Source organism: Cebus imitator, unplaced genomic scaffold (assembly GCF_001604975.1).
Source record: "Cebus imitator isolate Cc_AM_T3 unplaced genomic scaffold, Cebus_imitator-1.0 Scaffold3, whole genome shotgun sequence".
Lineage (NCBI taxonomy): Eukaryota > Metazoa > Chordata > Mammalia > Primates > Cebidae > Cebus > Cebus imitator.
Window position 1 is genome coordinate 4,584,402 of NW_016107318.1, and position 22,023 is coordinate 4,606,424.

Consider the following 22,023-nt stretch of genomic DNA (forward strand, 5'->3'; position numbering starts at 1 on the left):
CTCCTGAGTAGCTGGGATTACAGGCACGCGCCACCATGCCCAGCTAATTTTTTTTTTTTTTGTAGTTTTAGTAGAGACGGGGTTTCACCATGTTGACCAGGATGGTCTCAATCTGTTGACCTCGTGATCCACCCACCTCGGCCTCCCAAAGTGCTGGGATTACAGGCTTGAGCCACCGCGCCCGGCCCATTTTAACCATTTTTAAAGTTTATAGTTTAGTGGCATTACGGGCTCACATTGTGTGTAACCATCACCATGGTCCGTCTTCAGATTGTTTTTCATCTTGCATAACTAACTCTGTACTCATTAAGCAATGACTGGACGTTTCCCCCTCCCTCAGTCCCTGGCAACCATTCTGCTTTTTGTTTTCATTAATTTGACAATTTTAGGTAAACTCATATAGTAAGTGGACTCACACATTTGTCCTTGTTGGTCATGCTTTTAGCATCATATGTAAGAAACTTGTTTAATCCAAGGTCACAAAGATTTGCACCTATGTTTTCAGCTACGAATGGTTTTTATTTTTTATTTTTAAAGACAAATTCTCTCTCTTGTCACCGAGGCTGGAGTGCAGTGGTATGATCTTGATTCATTACAACCTCCTGTGCTCAAGTGATTTTCCTACCTCAGTCTCCCAAGTAGCTGGGATCACAGGCACACACCACTATGCGCAACTAATGTTGTTTATTTTTTGTAGAGATGGTGTCTCGCTATGTTGCCCAGGCTGGTCACGAACTCCTGGGGCCCAAGCTATTCTCCTGCTTCAGCCTCCTAAAGTCTGGGTTTACAGGTGTGAGCAACCATGCCCAGCAAGAACATTATCATTTTAGTGCTTACATTTAGGTCTTTGATTCATCCTGAGTTAATTTTTGTGTATGGCATAAGGGTCCAATGTCTTTTGTACGTGGATAGCCAGTTGTCCTACCAGCATTTGTTGGAAAGATTATTATTTCCTCATTGAATTGTTTTGGTAACTTTGTTGGGAAAATATAGAACCATCTTTTAAAATATGTGTAAAATCTATAGTAACATCTCGTTTTTCTTAATATTGATAATTTGCATTTTGTTTCTGGTGAGTTAGAGATTATCAATTTTATTGATTTTTCTTAAGAAATTACCTTTTGGGTCATTGATTTTTCTCTATTGCTTTTTAGTTTTCTGTTTCACTGATTTTTGCTCATTATTATTTTTTCTTCTTTTTCTGTGGATTATAGTATCCTCTTTTTCTAGATTCTTAAGGTAGCAGCTGACATCATTGAGACCTTTTTTTCTTATACATGTTTATTGCTTTAGATTTCTCTGTAAATACTGCTTTTACTGCTCCCCAGAGATTTTGATATGCTGCATTAATTCCCTTTGATTTCTTCTTTGATTTAATGAGTCATTTAGAAGCATGTTATTTATTTCCAGGTATTTGATGATTTTTGAGATATGTTTTTTATTACTGATTTCTGATTTAATTTCATTGTGGTCACAATTTATATGACTTGAATATTTTAATGTTCATTTATTGTTATTCTTTCCAAGTAATTGTTTCCAAATTACTAAACTGCTTGAAACTGTTTTTAGACTATTTATAGTTGAAATGGCTGTCCTAAAGTGATTTTTGATAAAGTTAAGTTTAAATCTATCACCTTGCTATAGGCTATTTCTTCTATGTGCCCTTTGTTCCCTTTCTTCTCTTATTCTGCTGTCCTTTGCATGGAGTGTTTTAAACATGTACTTATTTTGTTTCTTTTGTGAGCTTATTGACTATTACTTTTTCTCTGTTCATCTGCTTTTTAGTGGTGATTTTAAGATTTATAGTATACATCTAATTTATCATAGCGTACTTTGAAGTGCTGTTATACCACTTTACATGTAGCATAAGAATCTTACATTGTATGTCCCCTATCCCACATTTGTGCTATTACATTTTATTCCCATTTATGTTATAAACCATACAGTGTATTGGTATCTTTTTTGCTAGCCAGTTATTTTTAAAATATGTTTAAAAACTAAGGGAAAAGTTTTTTTATTTTTATTTTTTTTGAGATGGAGTTTCGTTCTTGTTGCCTAGGCTGGAGTGCAGTGGTGTGATCTTGGCTCACTGCAACCTCTGCCTCCTGGGTTCAAGCGATTCTCCTGCCTCAGCCTCCCTAGCCACTGAGATTATAGGTGTGCACCGCCATGCCCAGCTAATTTTGTATGTTTAGTAGAGATGGGATTTCTCCATGTTGGTCAGGCTGGCCTTGAACTCCTGACCTCAGGTGATCTGCCTGCCTTAGCTTCCCAAAGTGCTGGGATTACAGATGTGAGCCACTGTGCCGGTCTGGAAGAAGTTTTTTTTTAATAGTTATCTTCATATTGGTCATATTTGCCACTTCCATTGCTTTATATTCCTTTGGATACATTTAAATTTCCATCTAGTGTTTTTTTCCTTCTGCCTAAATAACTTCTTTTAACCTTTCCTATAATGCATATCTGTCTGTGATAGGTTCTTTTACTACTTTAAGTTTGAAATAATTTTTATGTTACCTTATTTTTTGAAACACATTGTTTTTGAGTATAGAATTTTTGGTTGACAACTTTTTTTCAGTACTGCAAAGATATACCTTACTGTCTTCTGGCTTGTGTTTCTACTGAGAAATCTGCTGTCATTCTTACTTTTCTCTCTGTGCCTATAATGTGTTGTTTTTCTCTGCTTTTAAGATATTCTTATTATTGATTTTTAAGCAGTTTGGTTATGTTAGAGATGGAGTCTCACTCTGTTGCCCAGGCTGGAGTGAAGTGGTGTGATCTTGGCTCTCTACAGCCTCTGCCTCCTGTGTTCATGTTATTCTTGTGCCTCAGCCTCCCAAGTAGTTGGGACCACAGGCATACACCACCATGCCCAGCTAATGTTTGTATTTTTAGTAGATGGAGATTTCACTATGTTGGCCAGGCTGGTCTCTAACTCCTGACCTCAAATGATTCACCCACCTTGGCCTCACAAAGTGCTGGGATTACAGGTGTCAGCCACCATGCCCAGCCATTAAACTTTTTCCATCAATGAATTTGTCATTTCCGTTATATTTAGAAAATTTGGGGCCATTTCTTCCAAAATTTTTTCTGCCTCTCTTTCAGTCTTTTGGGGACTTCAGTTACCCATGTTTTCGGCGTCTTGATGGTATTCTGCATCTCATTCATGGTTTTTTTTTTTTCCGCTCTTGTTTCTCTCTGTTAGGTTTCTATTGCTGTGGCATCAGATTGATTGACCTTTTCTTTCCAGTGTCTAATCCCAGCATATTTTTTATCCCAAACATCATATTTTTCTAACTTGAAGAATCAATTTGGGTTAAAAGCCTTCCATACCTCTACTTAGCATGGTTAATATATCTGTCTGCCTTTTTGAGCATGTGAACTACAGTTATAATAACTGATTTAATATTCTTGTCTAGTAACTGTCATGTACAGATCTTTTTCTGCTGATTGCTTTTTCTCATTTTAAGTGGTATTTTCCTGCTTCTTTATATGATTTTTTTTTTTTTTTTTTGAGACAGAATCTTACTCTGTCACCCAGGCTGGAGTGCAGGGACATGACCGTGGCTCATTGCAGCCTCAAGGTCCTGGGTTCAAGCAAAACTCCTACCTTGGCCTCCCAAGCACCTGAGACTACAGGCATGAGCCACCACACCTGGCTAATTTTTGTAGAAATGGGGTGTTGCCATGTTGCTCAGGCAGGTCTCAAACTCCTGGGCTCAAGTAACTGCCCACTTTGGCCTCCCAAAGTGTTGGAATTACAGGTGTGAACCACCACAGTTGGCCTGTTTGGTAATTCCAGGCATTCTCAATTTTACCTTGTTTGGTGCCAGATGTTTTTTTTTTTTTTCCTGTAAATATTCTTGTGCTATATTCTGGAACACAGTAGAGTTCATTGGAAATGGCTTTATCCTTTTGAGGCTTGCTTTTTATCTTTTTAGGTGAGACCAGAACTGTCTTTAGTCCAGAGCTCATTTTGCATCACTATTGATGCAGTGCTGTACAGAGCATTATACTTCATGTCCCATGAATTATGAAATTTTCTACTCTGGCTAGTAGGCGAACCAATTATTCCTATATGTGAGCCACATGTGGTAGTATGCTCAAGCTGGCTTATGAGAGCTGATTATTAAAATATTGGGAAGTTTGTGAGATAGTTTAATTCTTAATATAAATTATATAAACTTATAATTAAATCACTTATTACAGACAAAGGTAGTAAATGCCCAAAACTCATTACCTCATATAATTGTATTATATTACTATTTTTGTGCACTCATGGTAATTTATATCTATTGTGTCTTTTTTTGTTTGTTTGTTCTTCCTGAGACAGAGTCTCCTTCTGTTGGCCAGGCTGGAGTGCAGTGGCGTGATAATAGCTCACTGAAACTTCCACCTCCTGGGTGCGAGCGATTCTCATGCCTCAGCCTCTTGACTAGCCGGGACTACAGGTGTGTACCACTATGCCTGGTTAATTTTTATATTTTTAGTAGAGATGGGTTTTCGCCGTGTTAGCTAGGCTGGTCTTGAACTCTGGCCTCAAGTGATCTGCCTGCCTTGGCCTCCCAAAGTGCTGGGATTGCAGATGTGAGTTGCTGTGCCCAGCCTCAGTGTGTTCTTATGGTAGAAACACTATGCAATGTGTAATGTGTTGCCATGTATTTTTTTTAGATTCTCATTCACTGGTATGTTGGTAGCTTGAAATTGTCTGTGGTGGAAGTAGATACACCACAGACATTAGTAACCTTATAAACTAAGAACTTCATACCACCTACCCTTAGTTATTACATGTTTTCTGGCATACCCTTGCCTGTGGGTATTTTTCCCTGTTTTACTCATCAGTACTCAGCGCAAGATTTAAGGAGGTCCCCTGCAGATTATCTGAGGTCTTGTTTTTACTCTCTGCAGCTCTCTCCTCTCTGGTACTATGTTCTGGGGGTAGCTGCCTTGGCCTCCCCCAAACTCCTTACTTCACTCTCTTAACTCCAGAAAACCACTGAGCTTGCTTGAGATCACCTTCCTTTCTCTGCAGCTTAGAAATTCTCCAGTCAGTAAACTGGGGACAATTGTAGGCTTTAGCTCATATTTTTTCTCTTTCATTGATCACTGTCCTCTGTGGTCTGGTTTCTTATGTCTGAAAATAATTTTCATACATTTTTTGGTCCAGATTTTTAGTTGTTTCAGGTGGGAGCATAAGTTTCATGCCTGTTATTCTATCTTGGCAAGAAGTATAAGTCTCTTGGAAGAGTTTTAGATAGGAAAGTGACATATTCTGTAGATCATGCATTTTTAAAGAATAAGATTTAACTAAAGCAGAGCTGAGTGCAGTGACTCATGCCTGTAATCCCAGCATTTTGAGAGGCTGAGGTGGGAGGATCACTTGAGCCTAGGAGTTCAGGACTAGCCTGGGCTACATGGTGAAATCGTGTCTCTACAAGAAAATACAAAAATTAGCTGGGCGTAGTGGCATAAACCTGTAGCCTCAGCTACTTCGGAGGCTGAGGTGGGAAGATCATTTGAGTCTCGGAGGTCGAAGCCTGCAGTGATCAAGCCACTACATTCCAGCCTGGGCAACAGAGTGAGATCCTGTCTCAAACAAACAAAAAAGACTTAATGTAGAGAGACTAATTAGAAGGCATTTGAGTTAGTTCAAATGAGACAGAATGAAGGCCTAAGGTTGTTCATGGGTGATGATACTACAGAAGTGGGAACAATTTGAGAAATATTTAGGAGGAAGAAGCTAGTGTAGGATTTCTAAAAGGGTGTATTATAAATCATTTACATCTGAATCTCCTGAATAATGGTAAGTGAAGATTGTGTGCTCCAATCCAAGTTTATTTAATCTGATTTTTTTTTCTTTTTTTGAGACAGAGTCTCGCTCTCTCTCTCAGGCTAGATAGAGTACAGTCGCATGATCTTGGCTCACTGCAACCGCCACCTCCCAGGTTCAAGCGATTTTTTTTCTGCCTCAACCTCCCAAGTAGCTGAGATTACAGGCATGTGCCACCACACCTGGCTATTTTTGTATTTTTAGTAGAGACAATGTTTCATCATGTTGGCCATGCTGGTCTCGAATTCCTGACCTCAGGTAATTCACCCGCCTCAGCCTCCCAGTGCTGGGATTCTAGGTGTGAGCCACTGTGCCAGGCCTGTATCTGAATTTTTAAGGATTAGGTTTAGAAACCTGTAGTATGTTTCATTTTCTTATTATTTTTTTTAAGAGACAGAGTCTCACTATTTTGCCCAGATTGGAGTGCAGTGGCTATTCATAGGTGCAGTCCCGCTACTGATTAGCATGGAAGTTTGGACCTGTTCTGTTTCCAACCTGGGCCGGTTCTCCCTTCCTTAGGCAACCTAGTCGTCCCCTGCTCCCCGGAGGTCACCATATTGATGCTGAACTTAATGCAGACACCTGATTGACATAAGGTACTACAACTTAGAACTCCTGGACTCAAGTAGTTCTCCTCCCTTAGCCTCCCAAGTAGCTGGGACTATAGGTGTGTGTGACTGCGCCCAGCTAGAATGTACCTAGATTTAATGCTTATGAACACTAAAATTTTATTTATTTTAATTAAGTAATTAATTTTTTAGCGACAGGGTCTTACTTGGTTGCCCAGGCTGTAGTGCATTGGTGTGATTGTAGCTTACCATAGCCTGTGGCCTCAAACTCCATGCCTCCTGCTTCCTGAGTAGCTAGGACTACAACAGGTGCATACCACCGTGCCCTGCTAATTTTTTTGTGTGTATTTTTTTTTCTCTGTAGAAACAGGGTATTGCCATGTTACCCAAGCTGGTCTTCAACTCCTGTCCTCAAAGTGATCTTTCTGCTTTGGCCTCTTAAAGAGCTGAGATTACCAGTATGAGCCATTGCTCCCAGCCCAAACACTAAAGTTTTAGAAGAAACTGTTGCAGTTTTTTCAAAGTATGATCATCATTGGGAGCCCATATTCAATTAGGCACTTCAGGTCATTCCAATCATACATTCCAGTCATATATTGGAATGACCTGAAGTGCTTAATTGAAAATGAAAATATATGCATTTGTGTTGAGGCCTTTTGAATCTGAATTTATGAGGTGATTTGGATTCAAGAATTTCTTACATTTCTTAGATTTAGCCACTAAAATTCGGGAACCAGTAACCTGAAGTACTTCACAGATGTGATCTCTTCTGAACTTCACAATAGCCCTTAGAGGTAGTAAGCAGGTATTATGTCTTTCATTTTGTAGATGAAGAAATAAAGTACAGCGAGACAAAGTGACTTGCTTATGGTGAAGTGATTATCGACGATAGAGAAACACACTTCTATCTCCTTCCACCAAATCCTATACTCTTCCTACTGTCTTTCTGTTGATTGTTAAATAGGCTTATCTTTGAAAATCTATAGAAAGCATCTAAGACACTGAACATGTGGTTCTGAGCAATTTAGGGAGCCAGAAAAACGTACTCTTCTCTGATTATTGTACCAAATGAAAATTTGGTTCTGCTCTTTATAGCAAGTGACTGTGAAAGTTTAATTGTCTAGGAAAGGTGTTTCTGGGCTGGGCACAGTTGCTTATGCTTGTAATCCCAGCACTTTGGGCGGCCAGGGTGGGTGGATCACCTGAGTTCAGGAGTTCGAGACCAGCCTGTCCAACATGGCAAAACCCCATCTCTACTAAAAATACAAAAATTAGCTGGACGTGGTGACAGGCGCCTGTAATCCCATCTACCTGGGATGCTGAGGCAGGCGAATCGCTTGAATCCGCGAGATGGAGGTTGCAGTGAGCTGAGACTGCACCACTGCACTCCAGCCTGGGCAGCAAGAGCAAAACTCCATCTCAAAAAAAAGAAAGGTGTTTTTGTCTTTGACCATTATCTTAATGCTTTTTACAACTGACATTGAATGTCTCTTTCTTTACTTTTTTCTTTTTTTAAGATTCAGTCTTGCTCTTGTCTGCTAGGTTGGAGTGCAATGGCGTGATCTCAGCTCACTGTAACCTCCACCTCCCAGGTTCAAGTGATTTTCCTGCCTCAGTCTCCCAAGTAGCTGGGATTACAGGCACCTGCCACCATGCCTGGCTGATTTTTGTATGTTTAGTAGAGACGGCGTTTCACCATGTTGGTCAGGCTGGTCTCGAACTCGTGACCTCAGGCAATCCACCCGCCTCGGCCTCCCAGAGTGCCGAGAAACAGGCATGAGCCACTGCGCCTGGCAAATGTCTCTTATGAAATCATTTAAAATCATAGTATAGTATCGGTATGTGGTACTTTCACTTATAACTGAAGAATCAAGTAAGAAATATGACTCTGTTGTATGACCTTCCTTTTGAATTTTTTCCAAGCTCTTATAAAACTAAAAAAAAATTTGCCGTGGCTGAAAATTTAGAGATTGTGCTTAGCTTGAACTTCATTATTTTATTTTAATAGTAAGTTGTGTGGCTTATATCCTGGTTATATCACTAGAGCTGTCAGAATCTTCTAGTGAGATTTACTGTAGTCTTTTGAAGTGATTACCTGTGTGCTGTGAATCTGAGATCATGTAATCTATTTAACACAGTAGTACTAGTGTTAAGACTGCAAGAAGTAGGAAAAGTAATTCTTTTCAGTGAAGATTGGTTCTGGGTTTGCTTTTGGAATGCTTCAGTAGTCAATGAATTTTATTAATACATGAAAACAAGCAAAGCTCTGTTTCAAGAAATAGATAAGATGGCCTTAGGAATACGACTTATATAGTTTGTTTTCCATTTGGTGTACTTTTAAAAAGACAAAATGCTGTTTTTTAAACTTCTGGAAGTAAGTTACTGTAGTTAAATAATTCAAATGAAAAAAATTACTGTGTGTTGTTATAATTCCAAGTAGTTTTTCCAGAAAGCATATAGCAGTTTTGCAGAATGCTTCAGTTTGAAATGTATAGTGAGTGAAGTGAAGAACACAATATAGGGGCTATAAGACTTGTGGCTCGTTTAATTTCCCTGCTTCTGTTACAAGAGAGGTCATGACAATCTTTAAACTTAGAAAATATTTAGATCTTTTTTTTTTTTTTTTTAGTTTGGTTTTTGCTTTGACAAGGTCTTGCTTTGTCACCTAGGCTGGAATACAGTGGTGCAATCACGTCTCATTGCAGCTCTGTGGATCCTCCCTAGCAGCTGGGATTACAGGCTCACACCACCACATGCCACATGTGTCTACCTTTTTCTATTTTTTGTAGAGATGAGGTCTTACTTTGTTGCCCAAGATGGTTTCAAACTCCTGGGCTCAAGCCATCCTTCTGCTTTGGCATCCCAAAGTGTTAATTTTTTTATGGTGTTACTTTTAATGTTTGAAAACAAATGAATAAAAAATTGTTGTGTTTGAGGATAGATAATAGTTTCTTAATCACTCTTTTGTTAATGAAATGTCTCACTGAGAATATCTGAATGGTCGACAACCCTAATAACAAGTTTTATCCCGAAAGCATGTGTAAGAAAGTGCATATGCATGCATTTTCATTAAAAAAGATTTTTTTTTTTTTTTTTAAGATAGAGTTTATTCTGTTGCCTAGGCTGTAGTTCAGTGGTACAAGTCACAACTCACTGCAGCCTCAATCTCCTGGGCTCAGGTGATCCTTTCACCTCACCCTTTCAAGTAGCTGGGACTACAGGCACGTAAAACCACAGCTGGCTAATGTTGTTCATTTTTTTTGTAGAGAAGAGGGCTCACTGTGTTGCCCAGGCCGGCCTTGAATGCTTGGGCTCAAGGGATCTTCCTGCCTTGACATCCCACAGTGCTGGGATTACAGCATGAGCTACCATGCCCTGCAAGGTTATCTGTATTTTCCATGTAGATTTGTACGCTTTTTACTGTGTAGTGGAGCGGTACAGCATGGTGAAACATTTTAGAATGCTATTCATAGGCTGCTTTCTTTTTTATGTATGAATGAATATTCTTTTATAGCTCATTTTTTTCCACTGATAAACTAGTTAAAGTGACTTAAAATTCTGCACAGTGCTTTTGGTCATCATTGTAGGTGTGCGTGGATATATTTCTCAGACTTGTAATCTTCAACCAAGTCTGTTTTTATGAAGCTTACCTTTAAGGAATGTTTGTACAGCTACATCTCAGTTTATTTTAAATAACATTTATTTTCTATTTACTTCCGAAATTACTTGAGAAGATATCAGATGTTTAAAGTGACACTTAAAGGGCAGTTATTATCTTTTTTTACTTCATTTTTAAGCATTATAGATTTATTCCCTAAAATATAAAAAACACAAAAAAGTACTTTTCTATTTAGACTTGTGGGAAATGACATACACACACACACACACAATCTCTCTCTCTCTCTCTCTCTCTCTCTCTCTCTCTCTCTCTCTCTCTCTGATAGTAAGAAAAGGAACCTGAGGAACTCTTCAGTTTGTAAGGATTTAAGTTTAGAATTAAGTTTGGAAAACTTGTATGTGGGTACTCTCTAAAAAGAATTTGCAAGTGTTAGCCAATCATCTTAGTTTGTTGAAGACACATATTTCGCAGCTAAATGTAAGGAATTATTTATGAAGTTTAATAGAAAATGAAGTATGCTATATAAGTGTTTGGAAATATTACCACTTTTATTCACAAATTTGTAAACAGTAACACATCCATAGTGACTATATTATGGTTTCCCTTCACAGATACCAAGTTGTTCTAGTACAACCATATAAATAAATAATACCTGAAGTCTCAAAGTAACATGGACAATTAACAGTGATGACAGATAAATACAGACGCATGGGGATCAAATACTAGGTGAAACACTTTTTAAAAGGTAAGAAAATAATGTAATCTTAATTAAGGCCATTGAGGTTTAGTTAGAAGTAATTGACTGAAGTTTCTTTTTCAGTGTATCAGGCTTTAAGAAACACTCTGCAGGATCCTGTCTATCTTAATGCTGATAGAGCTCAGCTGTAAGTATCAGTTCTATGAAGATAACAGTTGCAGGTGTTCTTGCCTGCTAGATATCATAGTAGATAATATTTCTATAGTGAACTCTATTCAAATGTGGTTGATTAGAACTTGATAGAGCGCTGGAATGGCCACATTCCAGTATATTCAGAGATACACGTTAAGTTGTAGATGCTCTTTGCTTTTGATGATTGCTACTACCATCACACACTGTAGAACATAATGTTTTGTCATGTTTGTGAAAGGCTTCAGAGTTTGGTACAAAGGAGTTGTCAGTTGGAGTCTGTTATTAAAAGAGTAGATTTTCAAGTCAAGGGTTACTTTTTGTAGGATCATGTTTTCGCTGAGCTTCTCCCCATGTTAACTTAAGAACATTTCTTAATGTACTGTAGTATTAAATGATTATTAGACAATTTTCCTACCTTGTACTTTTTAAAGCATTTCCAGGGCATGTTTGGGAGAGGTTGCATCTATAGATATTAGATATTATTAGCCCTTTTCTCTTTCTAGCTGCCTAGAGCAGTAACCTATTTTTACTAGACAATTAGTCTGCCTTGTAGTTACAAGGTTTTGTAATTATATCAGTCTTTAAGTTGTAATGCTTCCCCCAGAATAGTATCACTATTATAATATCTAGTTTTATGCTTATAATAAAGTGACAGTTTCCATCATAAACATCTGCTAGTCCTTTTCTTAGTCCTTTTCCTTATTTCCAGATGGGCACTTAATAGTAACCCATTTAGCCAGATTGTACATTCTTTTTTTTTGCTTGAGACTGAGTTTCGCTCTTGTTTCCCAGGCTGGAGTACAGTGGTGCAATCTTGGCTCACTGCAACCTCTGCCTCCCAGATTCAAGTGATTCTCACGTCTCAGCCTCCAGAGTAGCTAGGATTACAGGCACATGCCACCATGCCTGGCTAATTTTTGTATTTTTAGTAGAGATGGAGTTTTACCATGTTGGCCAGGCTGGTCTAGAACTCCTGACCTCAGGAGTTCGGGAGGTCTGCCTTGGCCTCCCAAAGTGCTGGGATTACAGGTGTGAGCCACTGCGCACAGCCTGTACATTCTTTGAAAAGGATATTGTAATTATTATAAAGTAAAAATTTAATTAGCCAAACTGTTCTAATGTAATTAGATTAATTGAATTATCTGCCTAACTGGGTACAAAAACCGGAAAATCCTTGTTGTTTTGATCTTGTTAAAAATGTAGGCCGGGTGTGGTGGCTCACGCCTGTAATCCCAGCACTTTTTGAGGCCGAGGCAGGCAGATCACGAGATCAGGAGATTGAGACTTTCCTGGCTAACACGGTGAAACCTGGTCTCTACTGAAAGTCCAAAAAGTAGCCAGGCGTGGTGGCATGTGCCTGTAATCCCAGCTACTCAGGAGGCTGAGGCAGGAGAATTGCTTGAACCCAGGAGGCAGAGGATGCAGTGAGCTGAGATCACACCACTGCACTACAGCCTGGGCAACAGAGTGAGACTCTGTCTCAACAGAAGAAAAAAAACCACACACACACTAAAAATAATAAAAATGTCCTTTTGTAGTTGAATTTTGTAGCACTTTAATAAGCATCAAGGTTATCCTATAGGTAAGATTTGGTTGATTATTTGTGTGATTCTTTTATGCATAACCTAAATGGCTGTGTATACTTGAAGCTGACAATTTGGAAAGTCATCTAGGACAAGAGTAAGAGATGATATTATAAATTCTCTTACGAGAAATGTTATCAAGGGCAATCTTTAGATCACCTCAAAAAAATACTGCCTTAGAGCAGTGTCTAGAATAGAACTGAGTCACATTTGGGCTTGGTTCAAACTAATATTGAGTTGTAAGGATTTGGTATATTTCAGAATCTTTTTGGTTTGCTTTTGTTGATTTCTAAAAATCCTGTATCAGTTTCTTAGTGTCCTTGATACTAAGTTACCAAGAAGCACTAAAGATGTCACTATGAACAGATTCTGTACCTGTATTTCTTCTTATTATAGAAGGAGTAAATCTATTAGTAATAAGTTCATTTTCTTCTTTAATTCTTTTTTTTATTATTTTATTTTAAAGAAACAAATTTAGGAGGTTCTAGTATTCTCCATGGCTGAAGCTGAGTGAGTCTGAAACCCTGATGCTTAAGCTCCATTCTAGATCATAGCTCCAACTCCTTCAGGAAATAAGGAAAAGAGATTATATTTCCACAATGATAGATCTTTGGTTGTACAGGTAAGTTGCTTAGTTTTGCAGTAGTGAAGACAACTGTAGTTTGACATTTTTGGTTTTTTTTAGTTGTGGACACTGTTATTTGTCCCTACATCTTCTGTGTGGCAGATTGTAGTTTGGCCAGCTGTTTATAGGAGTATGGAGCTATAGGGAATGGGTTAGGAATGAAATATTTTCCATTCTTTTCTCAACAGGAGTATAAATGAAGTGACTGCTTATGTTGGAATTTTTTACTCAAGAGGCCATTGTGAAATTCCTTGACTTTCCTTTTCCTGATTGTCTTTTAAACTGCATTTTCATTTACTTTTGTCTGTCTGTCTGTTTGCCTGCCTGCCTGCCTGCTTACCTATATACCTACTTGCTACCTACCTACCTACAGATCATCTATCATATATCAGTTTCTCTTAATGGGAAAGAAATAAGAAGTCTAAAAAGATAGTACATAATAGAGTCCCCAGACTTCAAAGAGGTGACTATTTAAGAATCTTAAGTTGAATTTCATGAGTGAGTTCCCAGGTTTTACTCTTCTACTTTTAACATCGTAGATATGGTGTTAATTGGACAGCTGAAGTAGTTTGTCATAAAATAATTATATGACAACATGGCCTCAATATTATTAAATAATTTATGTTCTAGACAACTAGAAAAAGAGTCATATTGGTTACATTTTCCAGTTGTTCTTGCTCTTTTTTCCTTTTCCTTTGGTTTGTCTACCTGATTATATACTAGTATCATGACCAGTTTCTTAGAAATTGTTCACTGAATAAAACTAAATATTATGATAATAAATATCAACTAGAACATTGGTGTGATGGAAGATTGCCAGTTCCTCAATTCCCAAAACCAACTTTACTGCTTTGGTGATTATAGTAGGAACAAAAGCATATAGGCAAGGCCTTTGAAATATCTTTTTGAAATTTCTTGGCTCTTAAGTAAATAGCTGGAGAAGTGTGTCATTAGGTGGGCCTTTTTTGTTTAATAATTATTACTCCTTTTAGTTCTAATTGATGCAGTTCTACAGGTATCATCACAGGAGCTGGAAATTTATGACCTGAAACATAGCTGTTAATACTTCAGAGAGTGTTTTTCAGAATCATGTAGTTATATTTGGGTAACAGTAGATTCAAATTTATGGGAAGGCAATCCAGCAGCAAATAAGTGGGTAGGATATGAGAAATTACAGGTAGGATTGGGAACTTAATATGAATGGACAAGTTGAAATTTGGTTGACTAGCCCTTCTCAGATATATAGCCTCCAATAGGATGAGAATTTATGAAGGTGGGGAATAGAGGGAAGGAGTCTGGTTAATTCTAGTTACTGATCACATTCTCTTTTCTCTGTATTCTAGAAAGTACCACTATTCATTAGTTGGTAGATAACATGTAGGAAAAACTCCAGTGTAGTTGTTAGTTAGATTGGGTTTTGCCCATATTAATTAATGGTTCCCCTTAATTCTAAAACTGGAATGTTTGCATTTCTAACTTCAAATGGATGCTCACTAAGGTTTTCAACATATATCTATTTTGTTAGCAAGCAGGGGTATTTCCTGAGATGATTTGTAAATAAGTTCATTTTTATTCCTTAATATTTGACAGAAATATAATTTTGTACTCTAAGCTTCTTTATTGTATTCTTAAGTAGCTTTTTGTGATTCAGCTAAAATGAGGAAAACAACTGCTTTAGTCTAATATTTTGCTAAGCATGACAAAACAATGTTGAGACTTGGTTGAGATAATACAGACTTTTTATTTTTTATCTAAGAGATAGGGTCTTACAGTTGTTCAGGAAGTTCTCAAATTCCTGGGCTCAAGTGATCCTCCTGTCTCAGCCTCCTGAGTAGCTGTGACTGTAGGTGCCCCCACTTCCCTACCCCTGGCTAATCTAGACATTTGTGGTCTCTTTTTGTTAACTGAATTTTGCACTCAGTTTATCAGGTAACTATAGAAAGTATATGCTTTTACGTATACCTATCCAAAATTGAAAAGATACGAAGAAAAAGGTTAGAACAGAAAAAATATCATCAGAGGGAAGATTGACAAAATTTTGTTTAACTCTAATCTTAATGGTTTTAATCAGTTTATTACCTCAAGTGCACATCACATGTTAATTTTAGGCAAGTTTTTTTTTTTTTTTTTTTGAGACAGAGTCTTGCTCTGTCGCCAGATGCCAGGCTGGAGTGCAGTGGCATGATCTTGACTCACTGCAGCCTCCACCTCCCAGGTTCAAGCAATTCTCCTGCCTCAGCCTCCCGAGTAGCTGGGACTACAGGCGCACGCCACCACGCCCAGCTAATATTTGTATTTTTAATAGAGATGGGGTTTCACCATGTTGGCCAGGATGGTCTCAATCTCTTGACCTCGTGATCCACCCACCTCGGACTCCCAAAGTGCTGGGATTACAGATGTGAGCCACCATACCTGGCCGGCAAGATTTTTTAATAGTCTTCCATTTGGTGCTTCCTTGGCCTTATTTATAATTTTTTTATTATTAGGATCCAATAAGGAATTAAAGGGTATCTGATTTAGTTTGAAACTTGATGACTATTATCTTATTAGAATTCTGTCTGAGTGCAGTAGCCTAAGGCAGTGCTTCTTAAACCCTAACACATATATGAGTCACCTAGGAACCTGATTCACTGGTAGGTTTGGTGCAGGGCCTCATATTCTGCATTCCTAACAAGCTTCCAGGAGATGCCCATGATTGAGTTGTAAGAGTCTGAAGTACCACAGGGATCCTTGTTATAAAACAAGTTCTCTTTCAATACAACCTAATAGCACAGAATTTGAGAATCCTAAAACTAGGGCTTTGTTCTAGTTATTGAGTGAAATAAAAGCATTTTTAGGGCACAAAAGAAATGGAAAGAAGCTTAAGCTTTTATATTAATCAGAATTTTCATATTTTCTTTAACTTTTGTATTCATCAGTGTTTTCATATTTTAATCAGTGGAATGGTGAAGAAATAAGATAGTCCTCACTATAGGTGATTTATTTTTATTCTTATTTATTTAATTTTTTGAGACAGGGCCTCACTCCCATCACCCAGGCTGAAGGGCAGGCAGTCACATCACTGCAGCCTCAACTTCCCAGGCTCAGGTGATCCTCCCACTCAGCCTCCCTAGTAGCTGGGACTACAGGCATGTGCCACCACACCTGGATAATTTTTTTGTATTTTTAGTAGAGCCAGGGTTTTGCCATGTTGCCCAGGTTGGTCTCAAATTCCTGGGCTCAAGTGATCCACCCACCTTGGTTTCTCAAAGTGCTGGGATTACAGGCTTGAGCCACCATGCCCAGCTTATACGTGATATTTTTTGGTAAAAAAATATATGTATAAGAAACACGTTCTTAGTACTACTAATAATATGTTCACTTCATCCAAAATAGTCTCTCTTTGAGAAGTTTGTACTTCGAGGCAGAGATTTTGCTGCCATTCAGATTTGTGTGGAAAGAAAAGGTCAAGGAAGTCTTATTTGGAATCATTTAAGAGGTTTATATGCCCTTAATTGGGATTGCATTTTAAAAAGTAAAGATTAACAGATTCTTTTGTGTGTTTATAAAATACTACTATTGCCAGTATTATTTTTGAACCATAAATTATGAATATAATTAAATTTGCATTAAACATAATTGGTGTTAGATTTTATAGGCAGTTCATAAAATTAATTTACTCTTAGCTTTTTGTGCATTTACATACATATTTAATATCTAAAAATCAGTAATCTTCACATTTTAGAGTGCCAGATTTGGATACATGAAACAAATAAGTTGCTTTTCATATACTGCAGTTTGTGTTCTTTTATTTTCATTTTGTTGAGATGGAGTCTCGCTCTGTCACCCAGGCTGTAGTGCAGTCATGTGATCTTGGCTGACTGCAACCTCCACCTCCTGGGTTCAAGTGATTCCCCTGCCTCAGCCTCCTAAGTAGCTGGGATTACAGGCATGTGGCGCCATGCCTGGCTAGTTTTTGTATTTTTAGTAGAGACGGGGTTTTTTTCCCCACGTTGGCCAGGCTGGTCATGAACTCCTGACCTCAAGTGATCTGTCCGTCTTGGCCTCCTAAAATGTTTTGATTACAGGCGGGAGCCACTGCCCCCGGCCAGTTTGTGTTCTTTTAAAACATCATTTGAAGTTTAACTTAAATGTTTTATAATTAAAAGTGGAAAACTGTGGGACACTTAGTGTTTGTTACCCATGAAAAAAGCAGAAAGATTGTAACCTTAATGATAATATATTAGCAAATGAGAATTAAATGTCAGTGGTTCTTTTAATGAATCCCAAAAACAATAAAAGTTTACTACTGTAAGAAATGTGTTTCTAAGTTCTGATTGGAGTCTCATATTTACTGTTCACTTGATTGCTATGAAATTCTCTAGAGTAAATAACCATGCTTTAATTCCAGGGCTAGTTTTGTGATTCTTAAAAGATTTTGAAAAATTGTTAATTAAAAATTTAAAAGTATGCCATACTCTAAGACAACACTAAAGTCAGCCAACTTAAACATTTTACAGGGCACTTTCTCACTTAATTTGCTTGTCATCAGGCAGGAACAGGGAGATAATTTCTTTTAGTGTTTCTTTTTTATATGTGGTAGCATGTTGCTGTGTCTTCTGTAATTCTTCCACCCTTTCCACTATTAAATACTTCTGATTGAAGCAAAGGAGGGATTGTGTTTGATTTTTAGGGGAGGGGTCAGATTGGCATTTGGAAGTTTATATGGGAAGGGAGACTGTTGATATCCAAAGGTAGGAGGAAGGGACTGTGAAACTTTGCACTGTAGCCACCGCTGGCCTCTTTGTCTAACTAATCATCCTGCATCTCATTCGAAGTTAGGCAATAAAATGACAGAGTATCTTGTGAAAACAAAACAGAAGAGGAGCAGGGGAATAGAGACTTAAAATGTTAATAGCTCCTTTATTCTGCTTGATGGGAGAGCCTCTGGAAAATATCACCAAGTCACTAGTTTACCCAAATGGATCAATCAAGGCATTTTTCTATATCATTTACATTTCTGTCATGTAAACCTCAAGCATCCACACTAGAAAACCTGCTCATCTCCCAAACCACACATTAAAACAGGCACTGGCAAACGCTATACACAGGAGTTAGAGAAGGAAAGGGTGAGATTGTATGAGTACTCGAGTTCTTAAATATAAGTATTTGCTTCAGAGGCTTCTTTCCCATTTTCTTTTCTGGTCTTTGGAACACTTCCTTTCAGTTGCTAATTTAAGGCTTTATTTCTAGAGACTAGGAAGGCTTGGGTTTGCTTTGTTTTGTTCTTAGCCATTGTACGCTAGCATTGTGATTTTTATCTATCTATTTTATTATGAAAAATTATACTGTAATCAAAATTTTTTGGATGCCAGACCATTAGTTATCAAGGGATTTGATCTGAAACTTATTTTGGTAAAAGTAGATTAAAAAGAGGAGGGCCTGCCTTTCTATATACCAGGAACATTTTGAAAGAACATGAGAAATGATTGGAATAGTTTTTGTAAGATAGCTGCTATGTAAGTTCAAGATTATTATTTTAATAACCAAAATGAAATCACATCTTTGGGATGGATCTTTTCTAGGTACTTGTGCCTATCTGAGAGGCAGATACACAGTGAGGCAGGTATGGTCTGTAGAGCCCTGCCCTGACACTTAGTAGATTTGTGACTTTGGATCGATTCATGAGAATGTGCCTTAATCTTCTTTTTTTTTTTTTGAGATGGAGTTTCGCTCGTGTTACCCAAGCTGGAGTGCAATGGCGTGATTTCACCGCAACCTCCTCCTCCTGGGTTCAAGCAATTCTCCTGCCTCAGCCTCCCGAGTAGCTGGGACTGTAGGTGCATGCCACCATGCCCAGCTAATTTTTGTATTTTTAGTAGAGACGGGGTTTCACCTTTTGACCAAGATGGTCTCGATCTCTTGACCTCGTGACCCACCCGCCTCGGCCTCCCAAAGTGCTGGGATTATAGGCTTGAGCCACCGCACTCGGCCTGTGTGCCTTAATCTTATTCGTGAAGTAGGGATGATAGTAGCACCTATCTGAGTTGTTGTGAGACTTAAGTGAGTTAATGTATGTAAGGCATATAGAAAGACTCATGGAACATATTAAGTGCTGTATATTTACTTATTAGTTGTAATTTATGTAATTATTGGAAATGTTAATAAAAGAATTTTTATCACATAATTTAATATTGGCAGTTATAAAGACAGTTATGTAGACCATAACATCCAAGTATACTTGGATTAAAAAGTTATAGCTTTATACTTTTGTTTTAGATATATTAACTATTACCTTTTTCTCATTATTTTGTTTACATTTTTGAAGGTTTCCCAATGAGTGGATCATGATGACCGTATTGTAGGGACTTGCCATAGTATGGCTGCTTCCCGATCTACTCGTGTTACAAGATCAACAGTGGGGTTAAACGGCTTGGATGAATCTTTTTGTGGTAGAACTTTAAGGAATCGTAGCATTGCACATCCTGAAGAAATCTCTTCTCATTCTCAAGTGCGATCAAGATCACCAAAGAAGAGACCAGAGCCTGTGCCAATACAGAAAGGAAATAATAATGGGAGAACCACTGATTTAAAACAGCAGAATACCCGAGAATCATGGGTAAGCCCTAGGAAAAGAGGACTTTCTTCTTCAGAAAAGGATAACATAGAAAGGCAGGCTATAGAAAATTGTGAGAGAAGGCAAACAGAACCTGTTTCACCAGTTTTAAAAAGAATTAAGCGTTGTCTTAGATCTGAAGCACCAAACAGTTCAGAAGAAGATTCACCTATAAAATCAGACAAAGAGTCAGTAGAACAGAGGAGTACAGTAGTGGACAATGATGCAGATTTTCAAGAGACTAAACGAGCTTGTCGATGTCTTATACTGGATGATTGTGAGAAAAGGGAAATTAAAAAGGTGAATGTCAGTGAGGAAGGGCCACTTAATTCTGCAGTAGTTGAAGAAATCACAGGCTATTTGGCTGTCAATGGTGTTGATGACAGTGATTCAGCTGTTATAAACTGTGATGACTGTCAGCCTGACGGGAACACTAAACAAAATAGCATTGGTTCCTATGTGTTACAGGAAAAATCAGTAGCTGAAAATGGGGATTCGGATACCCAAACTTCAGTGTTCCTTGATAGTAGGAAGGAGGACAGTTATATAGACCATAACGTGCCTTGCACAAATTCACAAGTGCAGGTCAAGTTGGACCACAAAATAGTAACTGCCTGCCTGCCTGTGGAACATGTTAATCAGCTGACTACTGAGCCAGCTACAGGGCCCTTTTCTGAAACTCAGTCATCTTTAAGGGATTCTGAGGAGGAAGTAGATGTGGTGGGAGATAGTGGTGCCTCAAAAGAGCAGTGTAAAGGAAACAATAGCGACCTGGACCCAAGTCTTGAGAGTATGCCAGCCTCCAGAGAACCTGAACCATCTTCTGTTCTAGACTGTGTTTCAGCTCAAATGATGTCTTTATCAGAACCTCAAGAACATCGTTATACTCTGAGAACCTCACCACGAAGGGCAGCCCCTACCAGAGGTAGTCCCACTAAAAACAGTTCTCCTTACAGAGAAAACGGACAATTTGAGGAGAATAATCTTAGTCCCAATGAAACACATGCAACTCTTAGTGATAATGTAAGTCAATCTCCCACAAATCCTGGTGAAATTTCTCAAAATGAAAAAGGGATATGTTGTGACTCTCAAAATTATGGAAGTGAAGGACTAAGTAAACCACCCTCTGAGGCAAGACTCAATATTGGACATTTGCCATCTGCCAAAGAGAGTGCCAGTCAGCACATTACAGAAGAGGAAGATGATGATCCTGATGTTTATTACTTTGAATCAGATCATGTGGCACTGAAACACAACAAAGAGTATGTGTAAATATGGTAACCATGAATTCTGCTTTGTTTATTAGCCCCACGTTTTCCAGTATCTATTCATAAATATCTATTCATAATGTTTTTATTACAGCTAAAATTAATGTTTTCACTATAATTTTAGGTTTAACATGATGATTTTTTTCAACTCTTAAAAAAGAAAAACTCCAAAAAAAGACTTAAATTCAACTTTACACATGTGTTCTATGATAACATGGTCTTTACAGTTCTGATCTTTCATGTCTCAATTAGAAAAGACATGGATGGTAGTGTTTTTGTTTTTTAATATGTTTTATATCATTTTTAGTTGATTTATAAAATGGAAACATCTTGAGTTACCACAGTATGCTTTGATTTATAGTTCTAGAGAGCGTAGAACAATTAACGAGTGCTTAGACATCATCCAGATATGTGAAGTCTGGCAGGCTTGACATCTGCTTTTATCTTAGTTACTAACATTTAATTCTCAATTAAAATTTTTTATTAAAAAATTTGCTTTATGCATTATCTTTGACTTTTCTGACTTAGAGAAGTTGATATTAGTATTAACAGTATATTGTAATTAGCATATTAGCAGGCGTCTACTGGATAGTTTACATAAAACATTTGACATAGCTTTTCCTGATACTAGATATAAAGGAAGACTGTATCTTAAAATATTACCAGCTCTGGCCAGGCACTGTGGCTCATGCCTGTAATCCCTGCACTTTGGGAGGCCAAGGCAGTTGGATCATGAGGTCAAGAGATCGAGACCATCCTGGCCAACATGGTGAAAACCCGTCTCTACTAAAAATACAAAAATTAGTTGGGCATGGTGGCACGCACCTGTGGTCCCAGCTACTCAGGAGGCTGAGGCGGAAGAATCACTTGAACCCATGAGGTGGAGGTTGCAGTGAGCCGATATTGCGCCACTGCACTCCAGCCTGGTGACAGAGCAAGCCTCCGTCTCAAAAAAAAAAAAAAAAATTACCAGCTCTAAACTTTTGCTAAGTCACTGTTGTGAATAAAGAATTCTGTATCCAAATTTTTCACAATATTGCTTAGA

At 38.0% G+C, this 22,023-nt stretch overlaps 1 protein-coding gene and 1 long non-coding RNA gene across 9 annotated transcripts in view; one reads left to right on the forward strand and one right to left on the reverse strand.

The window, feature by feature from the left end:
* Positions 1 to 22,023, forward strand: part of ZZZ3 (zinc finger ZZ-type containing 3) — a 137,229-nt gene that overhangs the window by 44,435 nt on the left and 70,771 nt on the right. For 4 of the 8 annotated variants that reach the window (XM_017531255.2, XM_017531294.2, XM_017531264.2 and 1 more), the window contains exons 2-5: positions 10,630 to 10,763; positions 10,839 to 10,902; positions 12,957 to 13,112; positions 19,423 to 20,972. In XM_017531255.2, coding sequence (XP_017386744.1) covers positions 19,474 to 20,972 — 1,499 coding nt within the window. In that variant the 5' untranslated portion in view covers positions 10,630 to 10,763; positions 10,839 to 10,902; positions 12,957 to 13,112; positions 19,423 to 19,473. The remainder of the gene's footprint in view (positions 1 to 10,629; positions 10,764 to 10,838; positions 10,903 to 12,956; positions 13,113 to 19,422; positions 20,973 to 22,023) is intronic. The other 4 variants (XM_017531316.2, XM_037739558.1, XM_017531323.2 and 1 more) reach the window with 2 other exon arrangements.
* Positions 5,848 to 15,357, reverse strand: LOC119471753. Its single transcript, XR_005200825.1, has 2 exons — positions 15,324 to 15,357; positions 5,848 to 5,938 (listed from the first exon to the last, which is right to left on the reverse strand). It is a non-coding gene; the product is annotated as an uncharacterized LOC119471753 (long non-coding RNA).